General features: G+C 40.7%; 2 protein-coding genes across 34 annotated transcripts in view; one reads left to right on the top strand and one right to left on the bottom strand.

The window, feature by feature from the left end:
• The window catches only part of DCP1B (decapping mRNA 1B), a 42,627-nt gene extending 39,109 nt beyond the window's left edge, over window positions 1–3,518 (bottom strand). For both annotated transcript variants that reach the window (XM_015865297.3, XM_085540329.1), the window contains exons 1-3: window positions 3,348–3,518; window positions 2,637–2,677; window positions 547–674 (exon numbers count right to left, since the gene is read on the bottom strand). In XM_015865297.3, coding sequence (XP_015720783.1) covers window positions 547–674; window positions 2,637–2,677; window positions 3,348–3,500 — 322 coding nt within the window. In that variant the 5' untranslated portion in view covers window positions 3,501–3,518. The remainder of the gene's footprint in view (window positions 1–546; window positions 675–2,636; window positions 2,678–3,347) is intronic.
• Window positions 1–14,556, top strand: part of CACNA1C (calcium voltage-gated channel subunit alpha1 C) — a 449,097-nt gene that overhangs the window by 7,048 nt on the left and 427,493 nt on the right. The gene's annotated exons all lie outside the window — the stretch shown is intronic.

The raw sequence follows: 14,556 nt of genomic DNA, 5'->3' as shown, positions 1-14,556 counted from the left end.
GACAAACACACAGCCCACAGTAATAACTTCATCTTTCATCGGTGTTTAAATTAGGCTCAGCATTACAGTGTCAGAGTTTCCCATAAAAGCTGGGAAGTAACCCACCTCCCAAGCTGCTCTAAGGACAGTGCATCAGAGCTGGAGCACAGGGGTCTGAATTAGCTGCATTTGTTTACCCTTAAACAGCTCAGAAGGATTATTCCAATCTCCAGTGGGCTTGTATTACGACAAAATATCCCAGCACTGACCAGGGTATATTCAGAACATACAATGCATGTATGTGAGTCTCTACACCCATCAAATACATAGGACCACAAAAGACTGTTATTTGCTAGTTTAAAGTGACCTCACTTTCAACAGTGGCATTTCAGGTAGTACTTAACAACTATGCCCACATGTCAGCAAGCAAAATATACTCCTTCAGTCGTAAATGTTAACCAGCCAGTTCCAGCCCTTTAAAGCTAAACTCTAATCTAATGACCTTAACTAAGAATAGATGCTGAAGAAGAGCTCACCTCTTCAGCACTTAACAAATCACATACTTACATCTGGCATTCCTGTAAAGTAGAAAAGGGTCCTGAAGCTGGAAATCAAGGTCTTTAGTAATTGGTTCTGTTCGATTTTCCATGCTCAGCCTGTTCATAATTGTGAAGCCATGCCTTGGAGAAGCTGATCTGAAAATCATCAAGTAGAAATCATGTCAAGTCAAGAAAACAAAAGAAATTACCATTTTTTGTTGTTGTATGGTTCTCCAAAATGCCTTTTTTTCCCCCACTGATAGGTAATACAAAATTCTCACTCTGTCCCAGATCACTAGCATCATGTTTTCCAGTTTCTTGTAGAAAACGATGGTTAGATTCGGCCAAAAGCAAGGAGCACTACATATTCTATTACTGCAATTATTGTTATTATCATCGCTAACATTTAGGTAGTAACTGCGGACAATACTGAAAAACCTATCTAAAATTTAAGTAAAAAAACTGTGACAACTGCTCATGGTGGTTCCAGTTCAAAGACAGTTTTTACTGACATGAGGTGTTAAACCTATTACCATCCTGGCAGGAGACATTACTTTCAAATATGACAAAAGTAAATCCTGATGCTTAAACATTTGGTAAAACTGCTATCTCTGGTAATTGAATGTATATTTAAGAAATATAAAGCACAGGGATGTGCAGTGGAGAGTAAGATGCAACAGGAAAGCAAAACCCTTAACAAGAATCCAATCAGTACTTAAGTTAAAAGAGTGCAATTCCATTGGTGTTAACTCAGTGGGAAGCCTGATTTTTGACCCTTTCTTAGAATTTGCACAGCTTCGATTTGTGATAAAAACTCAGCTCCAGTAGAAGGACCACATCACATTCTCACAACAGTAATAAGAAGCAACAAAGCAACACCAGCAGACTCCCACCTGCAGTCTGCTGGCAACATTTATTTTACATGATTTTATAGCATTGCTCAAAGCCATAGGAAATGAAAGTGGCAGGGAGGGCCCTGTATAATGTTGTTCACAACCTGTTTGGTGTAGTCACCTACATGGCAGGAAGGATAGCAATCTGCGCTGTAAATGGAAACTTCCTCAGCCAACAAAACAGCACGATGAAAGATCACAGATACAACACGCGTCAGGTGACATGTTGTCAGCTGTGGAGGTTTAAATCCAACATACCAGACAAATACCTCCATTTTGCAGCACACAACCAGCCATCCCCTAACTACTGCTAGCAAAATAAAGGGCCAGTTCTTTCTTGTTGCAGTGGTAAACTTTTTATTCCTCCTCATTTACCTTAAAGAAGTTTAGATAAGTTATTGATGATGATTTCAACTGCTGGTACAAGAGAACTCAAAAGATTAATAACTCAGTCTCCTGGGCCTCCCTGTCCATTTTCCATTTAATCACACACCAATTGCCCTCTGAAAACAGGCTCTTGCTTCCTCAGTTTTCCTACCAGCTCCTCAAAAACAAACACTGTTAGTTTCTTCTTCAGCATCCCATCCCAAAGCTACTGCAAGATGTGCTCACTACATCATTTTCTGATGTTTTTTAACAGCGGTACAAGGAAAAGCTTGGGCACTATTTTGGAAACCTAAAAGCAAAACATGTTTACAACAGAGCTAAAGTACGTGTTGGAGTGAGTGACCAAATCCAAGCTCTGAACAGCTGCAATTAGAGATGCTGCAAACAGCAAGCACTGAGAAAACCCAAATGCTGGATTGAACATCCACAAAATGGAACAATCAGACAGAAAAAATATTAACTCCTAAATATGGTACTCATATTTTCTACCATTTGTTTTCTTTAAGAGATATCACTCTTTATTTCTGTTTGGTTTTTGCTCAGACATCTTTAACCTGCCAACACTGAATCTTATTTAAGGCAGTATCACAGATTTCTGTGGTTCAGCTACATAAGCTTTAAACCACATCTTGAAGTCACATACGTGATGATCCCTCCTTTTTGGCAATCCCTCATTTTTTGTGTTTCTTCCCTTGCTTTTGTCCTTGGCAATCTCAGTTTCCTTTCACCTCTGAGCATGACACAGTCAGGAGCATTTTCTGTCCTTCAGCCAAGCTCCATCCCAACTTTCCCACACCCACAGGCTGCACCTTCAGATGGTAACACACAACACTCTCACCTTGTGTAAACAAACAGCGTTCCTTCTACGTCTGTCTTCTCCTAAATGAGAACATTGAAGAAGTTTATATTAGGGCTGCGTTTTGCCAGACACAAGCAAACCCCTTTATCTCTGCTTAACCAACACCATCAGCATTCCAGCTCTTTCCCATAAGCTATTAAATAACAAACAAGGAAAGGCTGAGGGAACTAGGGTTGTTTGGCCTGGAAATGAGAAGACTCTGAGGAGACCTGATTGTGGCCTTCCAATACTTGAAGGGAGCATATAAGTAGGAGAGGGAATGGCTATTTACAAGGGTGGATAGTGATAGGACATGGAGGAATGGGTTTAGACTGAGATGGGAGGTTTAGGTTACATATTAGGAGGAAGTTTTTCACACAGAGGGTGGCGATGCACTGGAACAGGTTGCTCAAAGAGGTTGGTGGATGCCCCATCCCTGGAGGCATTCAAGGCCAGCAACAAACTCCTCCAGCCCTACACCCCAGCTCTCAGCACACTTTTCAAGCCAAGACAAGCCCAGCCGAGGAGGAGCAAGCAAGTCCACCTGACCTCCCGTCCCCTCACACCTCCTCATGGCAGATCACCCCCACTTCCGCATAGGGACGGGGCGGGGCCTCGTTGTATTCCAGCCCACATCAAGGCGGAGCCTGTCACCAGCCCATCCCCTTCTCGGCCGGGAAGGGGGTTACGGGGAGGGTAGACCCGACGTACCCACTCGTTGGCGCGGTGCCCGAAGGTGTAGAGCGCCACCTGGCTGGCCACGTCCACGATGCTGCTGATGTAGGGGTCGTGCTGCCGCAGAGCCGCCAGGCTGATGTCCAGCCCCTTGCCCAGCAGGGCGGCCCCGGCCACCGCCGCCGCCATTTTGCCTCCGAAAACAACACACGGTTCCTAGTAGGCGCGATCAATCCAGCGCCGAGAGGAAGGAACACACCCCCCCCCCCCCCCTCCTCCTCCCCTTCATCTCCCCGGCTCGCCCGATTGCAGCCCAGCCACCGCAATCGAACGCCGAATACACGACTGCGTGCATGTGTGTGTATATATATATACACACACATATATATATACATGTCACGTACATGTGACATAGGCAGCTGAAACGTAAGCAAGTGTAACTATGATAGGGAGATACACAAACAGCAGAGGAACAGATGGGTGAGACTGGGAATTTAGTTACCATATTTTCCTGTCAAATATATTTATTATTAGTCTGTTGATAGCTGCGGTTCACAGTGAATATTTCAGCTTTATGTGACGTGCTGATACTCTCAGTGTGTACAGGCACATTTTAAGCCTTGTTTGACAGTTCAACCTGAACCCCCTGCAGTAGCAAACTGGATTTGACTTCATCATATCAGACCTCTGTGTCAGTTCTGGAAGGAGCTGCCAACACAGAATCACAGAGTCATAGAATGGGTTGTGTTGGAAGGGACCTTAAAGCCCATCCAGTCCCAACCTCCTGCCATGGGCAGGGCTGCCACCCAGCAGCTCAGCTGCCCTGGGCTCCATCCAACCTGGCCCTGAGTGCCCCCAGGGATGGGGCACCACAGCTTCTCTGGGCAGCTGTGCCAGGGCCTCACTGCCCTCTGAGTGTAGAATTTCTTCTTAACATCTAATTTGAATCTCCTCTCTTTTAGTTTAAAGCCATTCCCCCTTATCCCATTGATATTAGATCGTGCAAGGTTCAATCTTGGTATACTGTGGTATCACTTGTTAGTAGACTTAAAATCTTTCCTTGAAATAAAGTCTTGCTGAGCAGAGAAAGATTGAATTCTCGTTGCATCTGAAGGGAAGGACTTCTTAGCAAAAAAGTCACAGGCTGAAAAGGGTGATTCTTTAAGCTGTGGTTATTTGCAGTCAGTTACCTGTAGTCCATGATAACTATCAAATCAAGTTAGTATGATTTTGCTGTAATTTGTTTATGAAACAAATTCATTTACTAGCTTTGAAGATGTCACCATTTCATGAAGGATATAATTAGAATGTCACATCTCTGTCTTCCGCCCACTGGGATACTATTCTGTTAAAAAAAAAAAAAAAAAAATGTAAATCAAGCAAAAAACTTTGATTTTGTCACAGTATGAAAGGGATTTTACATAGGTAATATCCACACCGATTTAAGGCAGAATCCGTACAACATGCCATTCTTAAGGTCTCTGCTAATTATAAAGGTTAACATGTTTAGGCCAAGGATTGTTCAAACAGGTATTAAGACTTTGCTTCACATTGAATTATTTATGCTACCTGTAAAAACCAATTCTTGCTTCCTGCAGGAAATTATCAACACTGTGGATATGACTTCATGTGAATGTGTCTGGGGGCACTGCTGGGCATCCACAGCCTTCATCCCAGGTCCCAGCCACTCATCCATGCCATTCTGGCACCTTTGTGCTGTCCTGGCCCAAGTGCGTATGTGGTCACAGCATGAACCAGTCAGGCAGGGAAAGTAAACTGATTGAAAAACAAGCATTCACTCTGCTGGTGGGATCATAGCCTCAGCAGACTGATTTTCTACCTGTTCAGATGCAGGCCTCACTTTGATCAGCAATTTTTTTTTTTTAAGAAGCAGCAGGACTTGCTTGAGAAAATGTAGTGCTGTGCAGCTCATTTGCGCCATTTCCTCATATTCACCCCCTTTGAAGTTGTTAGTGCACAGTAGTTGCCTTTTCTTTTTATTCCTTCCCCAAAGCTGTCATTCAGTAGTGGCTTTTCAGTATCTGAAGGAGAGCTATAAGAAACAAGGGGAGAGACCCTTTAGCATGCTCTGCTTCATAGAATCATAGAGTCATAGAATGACTGTTGTGATAGGACAAGGATAAATGGTTTCAAACTAAAGGAGGGGAAATTTATATTGGATACAAGGAAAAAGGCTTTTACAGTCACGTGAGGCACTGGAGCAGGTTGCCCAGAGAGGTGGTGGATGCCCCATCCCTGGAGACACTCAAGATCAGGCTGGATGGGGCTCTGAGCAACCTGATCTACCTGTGGGTGTCCCTGTTCACTGCAGGGGGTTGGACCAGATGGCTTTTGAGAGTCCCTTCCAACCCAAGCAATTCTGCAATTCTGTGATTCTCTAAATTGTTTCTAATTGAGTGGTGGCAAAGATACTGTGGCAGCATTAATATGTTTTTCTTCCTGTATCCAGGGCCACTTGTATATCCTTGCCTCATGCCATCCAGTGTTCTGGCTTCCTGGAGAACAGTAGGTGGCTCTTGTGGAGCCAAAGTGATCCCACAGGGCTCTGCATAACGCTGTGAATGTGCTCACAGTCCTACAGCTGAGAGGTACTGACCTCTCACCACCTGGGAGTCAGTGCTGGATGCTGGATCCATTCCTTCTCAGACACAAGTGAAACGTGCAGTCTTTTTAGCCCACATTTGTTACAGACTCTCAGGAGCTAGCTTTAGACTGCTGTTCTCTTGCTCAACAGTTGAAATTGTTGGTTACATTGTTGGACCACTTTTAAACTCTAATTCTACACAGTTAAAGCAATGTTAGTCTTTTTGTTGGCAATTTATTACTCGCTGGAAGTTCCATAACATGTGTAGGTCTGACTATATCATTTCAACTGTGGCAGTTATTAAAAAACATCTAGATGAAAACTAAATCTGGTTATTTTCATTGTGAGTCAAAATAACTCCTCCTCTACTCCCAAATAAACCCTAGCATTTTATTAGCAGACGTGTGTGTTTGTAACATTGCTCCTGGTGACACTTGCGAGATTCTTCTCAGGTTTTATGTAAAATGTTAGTCCAAATAAGAGAGGGGTGGTATTCTTTGGCACTGTGGGCTTTGTAGTTCTGATTTTATACATATCATGTATGCATAATAAGCTAGTGCTTATTATGATTTTCAGTAGAATTTTTATTTATTCATTTGTTTACCAAAAGACCGTTTCTTTCTTTGACTTACTTTTTGCTGCGTGATTCTATTAGTAACACCATGCTTTATTTTTTTGGTGAATATTTACTTGAAAGATCCTGAACTTTACTTTTTTTAACAGGACTGGCCTTTGCCAGTGGCCTGTAAATATTCTTCTTCTAGAGAACTCTTTTTCATTTAGTTTGAATAATTTTTTGGGGGATCTAATTTGAGATGAAAGAAATGTAATACCAGGAAAGACCATTTTGGGATGAGTGAAGGTGATGTTTATCAATATAATTGCATTGAATTATAATGTTAGAAAAAAAATATTGTGTGCATTTAATCAGTAAAAATATCCAGTGTCAGTGTTAGATTTTCACTGACTGGAAATACGATTTCAGAGCAGAAACGAGAAAGTGATAAACCTGAAAAAGATTTTTGAGCTTGAAACATATTATTTTCTAGTTATACTAGTTGACTCAACAGAAGCTGTGTTATCTTTACCCATAAACTTTGCCTGACTTCTACTTAGTTATGCAATTGTGAGCATGATTCTATTCAGATCTCTTCATAAATTTTTTGATTACATCTTTCAGTCTCTCCCAAATGCTGATATGTTCTACGCATGCATTGGAGATTTTCCTGCTATCATAAGGAACAAAACTCTGTGAAACATCCTTAGCTTCTTTTGCCTTCATTTATTTAGCATAAAGTTTTGCTACCACAACTGAATATAATCACTAAAATATCATTGCGAGCTGTTACTTTAATGCAGTCCTTATAAGCTGCCATGAACTGATTTGATCCATCAGGTCCTTTGTTTACATTGTCAACTGACAAGGCAAGCCTCCAAAATAACAGTGAGAACAGGGTTTGCCTACTATCTCCCATAGGTTAATAAGATATATCAGTAATTATATCTCAACTAAGATAATACCTTTCCAACCACATATTTCTGGTAATCACCATTTAATTTGGCAGAATCAAACAGCTGTAGCTCTATAAGAGCTGCTTTCCAACTAGCTACAGAGAAGGAGACCTCATTTAATTAAATCCTAAAATGAAAATTTCCCTTGGATAATTACACAGTCAGGACCTCATTTTTACACCTCACCTGGCATGGGAGCTCTATGCTGTGGTAATGAAATGGAGTCATCACAAAGATGCGTTAGTGTTGCTGCTGCTAAGATGTTGGTAGCAAGTGTGAAGAGTGCCTGCATTGGGTTTGGTCAGGGCAATGGCATGTGGGGGGAGTTCTGGAGAAGGGCAACATGCATCTGTTGCCAAAGGGGATGCATTTTTGGAAAATGTGTTGTGTGCATCCAAATTAACTTGAGATCACTGTCAAAAAAGGAGAAGCTCTGAATTTGTACTACACATGTATCTGACTGACAAAAATATATTTGTTACAGACATGTATTTCATTACATTTATTTTCATTAACAGAGAACATTTGTGGTTGTTAGACTCTGGTAAAGAAATTTGCATCTTTAGATGTAGTGTGGGTAAATGTAAGATAGTGAGAGTGTTGTGACAATACTGAATACTAAGGCCTACAACAGATAAAATGATACAGGTAAGATTTCTTAATGTAATTAAATAAGCCAGGTGAAATTTCTGCCTCACAGTCTGGCTAACCACGTTTCCTTGTTACTAGCACTATTTGGCTGGCATATGCTTTAAAATAGACTTCTTTCCAAACTAAAAATATCTTTTGTTATTGAGAATCCACAGTAACTCTGTGCTTTCAACGTAACATCTTGTCTCTTCCTTAGAGTTAAGGATAACAGGGAATGATTTTATTTCTTCATTTTGACTATTGTTTATATTGCTTTCAGTTTTGTGGGTATGGAAAGAAAGGCCATATTTGTATAACTGTATCACAAGTTGAAACTTGGTAACACTTGAAGTGTTGTGTAAATAATGAGCACAGTCTAAGCCTGTTGTTTGGGAGGGATTGATTTGGTCAAGGGCAGCTTCCAGCAGGCACCCAATAGTAGATTTAAGCACTTTGAATGAAATTTTTGAAGTAAGAACTGCAGATATTTAGGTTGGATGTTATGGGCAAGTTCTTTACTAGGAGAGTGGCGAGGTCCTGGAACAGGCTGCCCACAGAGGCTGTGGATGCCCCATCCTTGGAGGTGTTCAAGGCCAGGTTGGATGGTGCTCTGGGCAACCTGATCTAGTAAATGTGGAAGTTTGGTGGCCCTGCCAGGCAGGGGAGTTGGAACATCATGATCCTTGAGGTCCCTTCCAACCCAGGTCATTCTGTGATTCTGTGATATTAGCACCACAAAACTCCAGTGAGTATCAGAGTCTGGTTTTATTACACTTGTGTCAGTTTGTTTCCCTGGGTGAATTCTCAGAGCTGTGATGGTGTTTGGTGGTCCCTCTCCAACAACCTGATTTTATCATTTTCTGGCGATGCCATGCTATGTCTTCTGTCAGATTAAATCTACAGGCATATTACCTCGCTTAGCAGAAATGTGAGCTACAGAGATTTTTCAAAGAGAAACTTCCCATAACCAGCAATAGGCCAAGGTTCCTTTCTTTCTGTTGTTTTTCCTGCTGATTTGCCCAAATGTGTTAATTTTATTGGCATCCTAAATTAATACTCTAAGTATAGCTTATAGCATTAAGAGTTCACCTCCCTTGACCTGCTGGCAATGCTTTCCTAATGCAGCCCAGGACACCTTCAGTCTTTGCAGCAGGGATGTGTTGCCAGCTCGTGTTCAACTTGGTGTCCTCCAGGACCCCAGTTCCTTTCTGCAAAGGATGCTTAGCATGTCATCTGCTTGGGGTTGTTACTCTCAAGGTGCAGACTTGCACTACATGTTGAACCTGATGAGGTTCCTGTCAGCCTGTTTCTCCAGCCTGTTCAGGTCTCTCTGAATGGCAACGAAGCCATTTTATCAGCCACACCTCCCAGCTTTGTGTCATCTGTAAACTTTGCTAAGGGTACATTTTGCTCCATTGACCAGGTCATTAATAAAGATGTTAAACTGCTGCTAAACCCTTAGAAAACTTGTTTGGTCCTAATGCTAATCAATAGGATTTCTCTTCTTCTTTAGATGGAAAAGCCATTGTGTTTATATCTGAGCCTGAAAGAAACTTCAAGTCCAAAAGAAGGGTGAAAAGAAAATGTTTGGGAGAGGAAATGCATAAGACCAATTAGTAGAAAAGATTATGAAGGAGAAAGATCAGGATTGGAAAAGAATTAGTTATAGCACTTATAGGCTGGCTCCAGCTTATGGGCTGGAGGAGCAAGATGCTTGTTGGCTGATGAAGTGAGGGGCAGAACAGCCAGAGGTGAGGTGGAACAAGGCCTGCCGTGGTGGAGGCGAAGGCAGGACATACGTGGGAGCAAAACTGAAGGACACTTGTGGCAAGAAAGAGGAAGCTGCTAGGAACAAAATGAAATAAAAAGGACAGAGTCACTAGAGGTCTTGGGCAGAAAAAATGCATCTGGTGTCAGAAAACCTCCTTGTTTCCGTCGTGAGGCATCTGGTGTCAGAAAACCTCAATTCGGGGTTTGTCTGTGCCCTTTTTATCCTACTTCTTCCCAGCCTTTGTGACATTTCTGGAAGGCTCAGGTTAGAGTCATGTGAATTCCTCGGAGATGGCCATCTTCCTTGAGATAGGCCCACACAAAAAGACCACTTAAGGGCCATTAATCAGCATCTTATCTCTCTTTCTAGCTCCCAGACTTGTCCATCTGTTGAACAAAGGGATTTCTCGAACCTTGGTTCCTGTGTGTCTCAGACAAAGGGAGTCCTGGAACCTTGGTCAGGACTTGCCTGAACTTGTCCATTTCAGCAAACTTTGAGACAGTAATGTAAAAAGCATGGCCTCTTACAATGTTGTAATTGGAAATAGAGGTAAGGAAAGTGTTGGGCTTTAAGGGGGAATGAAATACAGAGCGCAAAGATGGGTAAACAGTGTGCCACCATTAGTGGAAGCTGCCTTTCTGCCATGGCCAAATTTTATGCCACTTGAATCACTGCTTATGATATGGCAAAGTGGTTGCTGTTATGGTCCACATTCTTCTTAGCCTTCCTTCTGCCCCAGTGCACTTAGATAAGTCCTTCTTGCCCTTCATATCTCTCACTGTTTCCACTTGCCTGTAAGCTTTGGCTTTCTTGTCTCCATCCCTGTATTCTCAGGCAGTGTCTGTATATTTGTCCTGGGTACCCTCTCCCTGCTTCCATCTTCTGCATGCTTCCTTTTGTTTTTTTTTTTTTTATTTGAGCACAGTCAAAAGTTCCCTGCACCTCTATGTGAGCTTTCTGCTACAGTTGTTCAGCTCCTGGCTATCAGAATGGCTTGCTCTTGTGCTCTGACAAGGTTGCACATGGGGACCAACCAATGGCCCTGAGCCTTCTTCCCTTGGAGGACAGTCTCCTGTGGCACACTACCCATGTGATTCATAAGCAAGCTGAATTCTCTCCTGAAATCCAGAGCTATGATTCCAGTATATCCCTTGCTCGCCTTTTTCTTCTGGGATTTTGAACTGCAGAATATGATGCTTGCTGCAGCCTTGGCTGTCCTTGACTTTTGTGTTGCCCAGCTAGTCATCCTTTTTCATGAATAACAGATTGAATGCCTGTCCTAGTCAACTTACTGATAATCTACATCAAGAAATTGTCATCAGCATCTTCATGTGATTATTCATGAGAAGGATTTCATTTCATGATATGTGTAGTTCAGAATTACAGATTAAAGAAGTTTGAGTAAGTCTCCAAAATGACTGGGTAATTATCCAGACTGAACTGTTTAAAGTTCTCCCACTCTTTTTATTAATAGGAGCCACAATATTCCCATGCTGACTATGAAGGGAAAAATCGATATCAGCAAACGTACATTCATATTGATTTATCTTCCCGTTTGGTTTTCTAATTTAGTAAAGGCTACTAATGCAGCATTACACAAAGATTCTCAGGAGAGTAAAAAGGCTAATAAGATCAGGTATCACTGTTTGTTCTGTGGAAGTGAACTGACTTCACTGTACATCGTCAACAGTGGAATTGTCCAACAAACGAGTATTGGGTGAATTAGCACATCCTTTTTATCCATGCATCAGAGAGCATAATTCCAGGCAAGCAGATGACAAGGAATCATTGGGGTGACTTTTTGGAATACAGGCAGAACATACTGTTAGGATACAAGCATTAGTGAAGAGAAGTCCAAGGAGTTGAATTCTAAGAACATTTTTTCCACTGCAGTATTCTAGGAAAAGTTGTACAATAATTTGAATATCCCATTATACACATCTGGTCAGAGCATTTTGTAACCTTCTCTCAACTAGATTAAAAATGGTTCTCTAGCCGTGTGCAAGATCTTATGCAAATATTTGTGTTTTATAAAGATATTTTTTCATGTGTTGTACGATGAAAAGGGAATGCCTTATGAAAATAATCAGTTTGCTTTGCTTGTTCATTCTAAATAAAGTAAAAGGAAACAAATGAGGACAGGAAAATGAGGACAGGTTTTAAGTTGGAAAATGAACCTTATGTCCATCTAGAACTCTAGAAAGTTGTTTTGTGGAAAAAAATGTCAAATTTTCATGTCTCATATACTTACAGATAACATTAGGATATGATATAGAACAGACTGTTGCATATTTAAAGGATATTACGCTTCAGAAACAACGCTTCTTAATTTGACTGTGTATACTTAGCACAGCCACACCAAACTTGTAACAATATTTCTTGCACTTAATACTAAATCTCAAGACATTCAGCCTTTTAACTGAAACCTCCTCCCTCATTTTATTTTAAAAAGATGAGATTGCAGGAAGTTAGAAAACAAGAATAATCATCATCGTATTCCTACTGTATATCATCTATATGCACATATTCATAATTGCAACTATTTCTATTTTTTATTCTTTTTTGAAGGGAGGACATTCATGAGGGCACTGCTGACAAGTAGCACACTTTCTTATCCTACCAATGGACAAGAAAAGCAGCAGTTTACTGAAAAATAAGATGAAATAATTAGGTCATAGAAGGCCCAGGCTCATAGAGACATTTACTGTCCCAGAAGAACAGCTGAAGGGAAGATTCAGATTTTCAGAATGACTGTAAATGTTGGGTCCTGTCTCCTACATCCACATTCCTAATTTTGTAAACATTTAATGAATTTATCTAGTGAGATGCATTTCCAAAGTAAGAAACTTGTTCTACAGCTCAGTTAAGGCAAGGACAATCTTTATCATGCTGAAATTTATGGAGAATTCACTTCCATTACTCAGTTTCATTAGAGGATCAGCGAGATCTTGCTTATGAAGAAAGATTACATTTTGATTTGAAGTACCAGATGATAGGATGGCAATCTCCAAATGGCCATGACATAGTTAAAAATAACTTGTGTTCAGATGGCTCTTGCCCAGTCATCCATCAAAAAAGACTGTGATGCCCACCTTGAGCTACAGTAACTCTAGTTTGATTCAGTATGGAGATGTATCTTTTCCATAGGGGCAGAAAATTTGCTGTAAATGTGACCTCTTTCCTAAGTCTCTCAGTTCCAAAGGCAGAAAAGATAAATCAATATCACAGAAGGGATTCCTCAGGTCTTGTGAGAAAGTAGCACTTGAACGTAATTTAAATATTATAAGACATAACTCCATGGAAACAGAACCACAAGGTTACTCATCCAGGCTTGATTCTTGTTTCCTTCACAGAGTATTTTGGATGTAATTTTCTTGGTATACATCTCCTGAAAAACTCACACTTTCACCCACCCCCAAATTCAAATATATGGAATGCTATTACTGCACAGTTTATTAAAACGGCTGAAAAATTATTTTATTCACAGCACTTATTTTGCCATTTGGAAAACAGAAATAACTGCTAACAAGTGTAGGTGATCATTTTTTGTGCCAGTCTTGAAGGGGTATTACACTTGCCCAGGGTTTTAATGTTATGCTCTATGAGCGGAGGAGCTTATGAGATCCAGAATGTTGTTCTAATCTAGCTTCTGAAGTCAGTGACTCTTGTGATCTGGGATGTTTCCTGTCCCAAAGCTTGCTCATCTTCCATACTGAGCATATAAAAGCCAGAATTCTTTTTTTTTTGGGGAATTTTAATTCAGTAAAAATCAAGTCATAAATATGACAGAAGGCCTAGAAATCTGAGCAATTCTGCTTTTCTTTTTGGGAGCTTCCAGTATAGGATTTTTTGTCATTACAGGAGAAAGCAATTCTTACCCTTCTGATAGAAATCACTGATGTCTCTCTTCCTTTCCTCCCTTTAAAAACTCACAGAATTAATTCAGCCTTCCACCTGAGAGTTTTAAATCCATGCATTTAAAACTTTGCTGTCAAAAACTAAAAAAGAATGTCTTCTGGCAGTGTTGCATGATACTTACCTTGAATAGAATTGGCTAATTTCGAATGAAAGTCAAATTACCAAGAACAATTTGATAATAACTTAGACGGCAAATTTATGAAGTACTAGTATGGAATTATAGTTCTCTGATTACAGGTTTTCAAATAACTTCACAATCGTTACTCTGTGAGATGCAGAAATGTTATACTTATTTTGTTTTTAATTTAAAAAAAAAAAAAAAAGGGATTAAAAAAGCCACAGTTGGTCAATATGAGTGAAGAGGCAGTACTCCTTTGGGGTTAGAGGTGAAATAATTTATCCCAGTCCTCTCTGTTTGCCTTTGAAACTAGAGCTCTGCCTTCTGAAATGGTCTCTAGGAAAAATGTGGAAGCTCCATCTTTGTTTAGGACTGCTGCATTATACACTGAAGTAAATGCGACTCTGACTTCAAAAGTTTTGAATTAGATCTCTTCTTGTTACTTAGAGTCTCAGTTTCTTGCTCAGTGACAAACATATTTTTCTCCCTTCATGTTCCTTTGTAGGTTGTGCTCTGCATGGCCTACCAGGTGACTCGTTCAGTGAATTTTAGGATATTTGCTTATGTAATTTTGGCTGGTTAATGGAAACCTATGATGTCTTGTTGTCTGGAAAACCACTAACATACAGACTAACTTAGAAATACTCCTGGATAGCTGGGAACAACTGTGTGGTGCTTGGCCACCTGCCCG

Source organism: Coturnix japonica, chromosome 1, assembly GCF_054131305.1.
Source record: "Coturnix japonica strain WE chromosome 1, WE-NBRP24, whole genome shotgun sequence".
Classification (NCBI taxonomy): domain Eukaryota; kingdom Metazoa; phylum Chordata; class Aves; order Galliformes; family Phasianidae; genus Coturnix; species Coturnix japonica.
The sequence above is the reverse complement of the archived record's forward strand: the minus strand, read 5'-3'. Positions and strand labels throughout refer to the sequence as shown.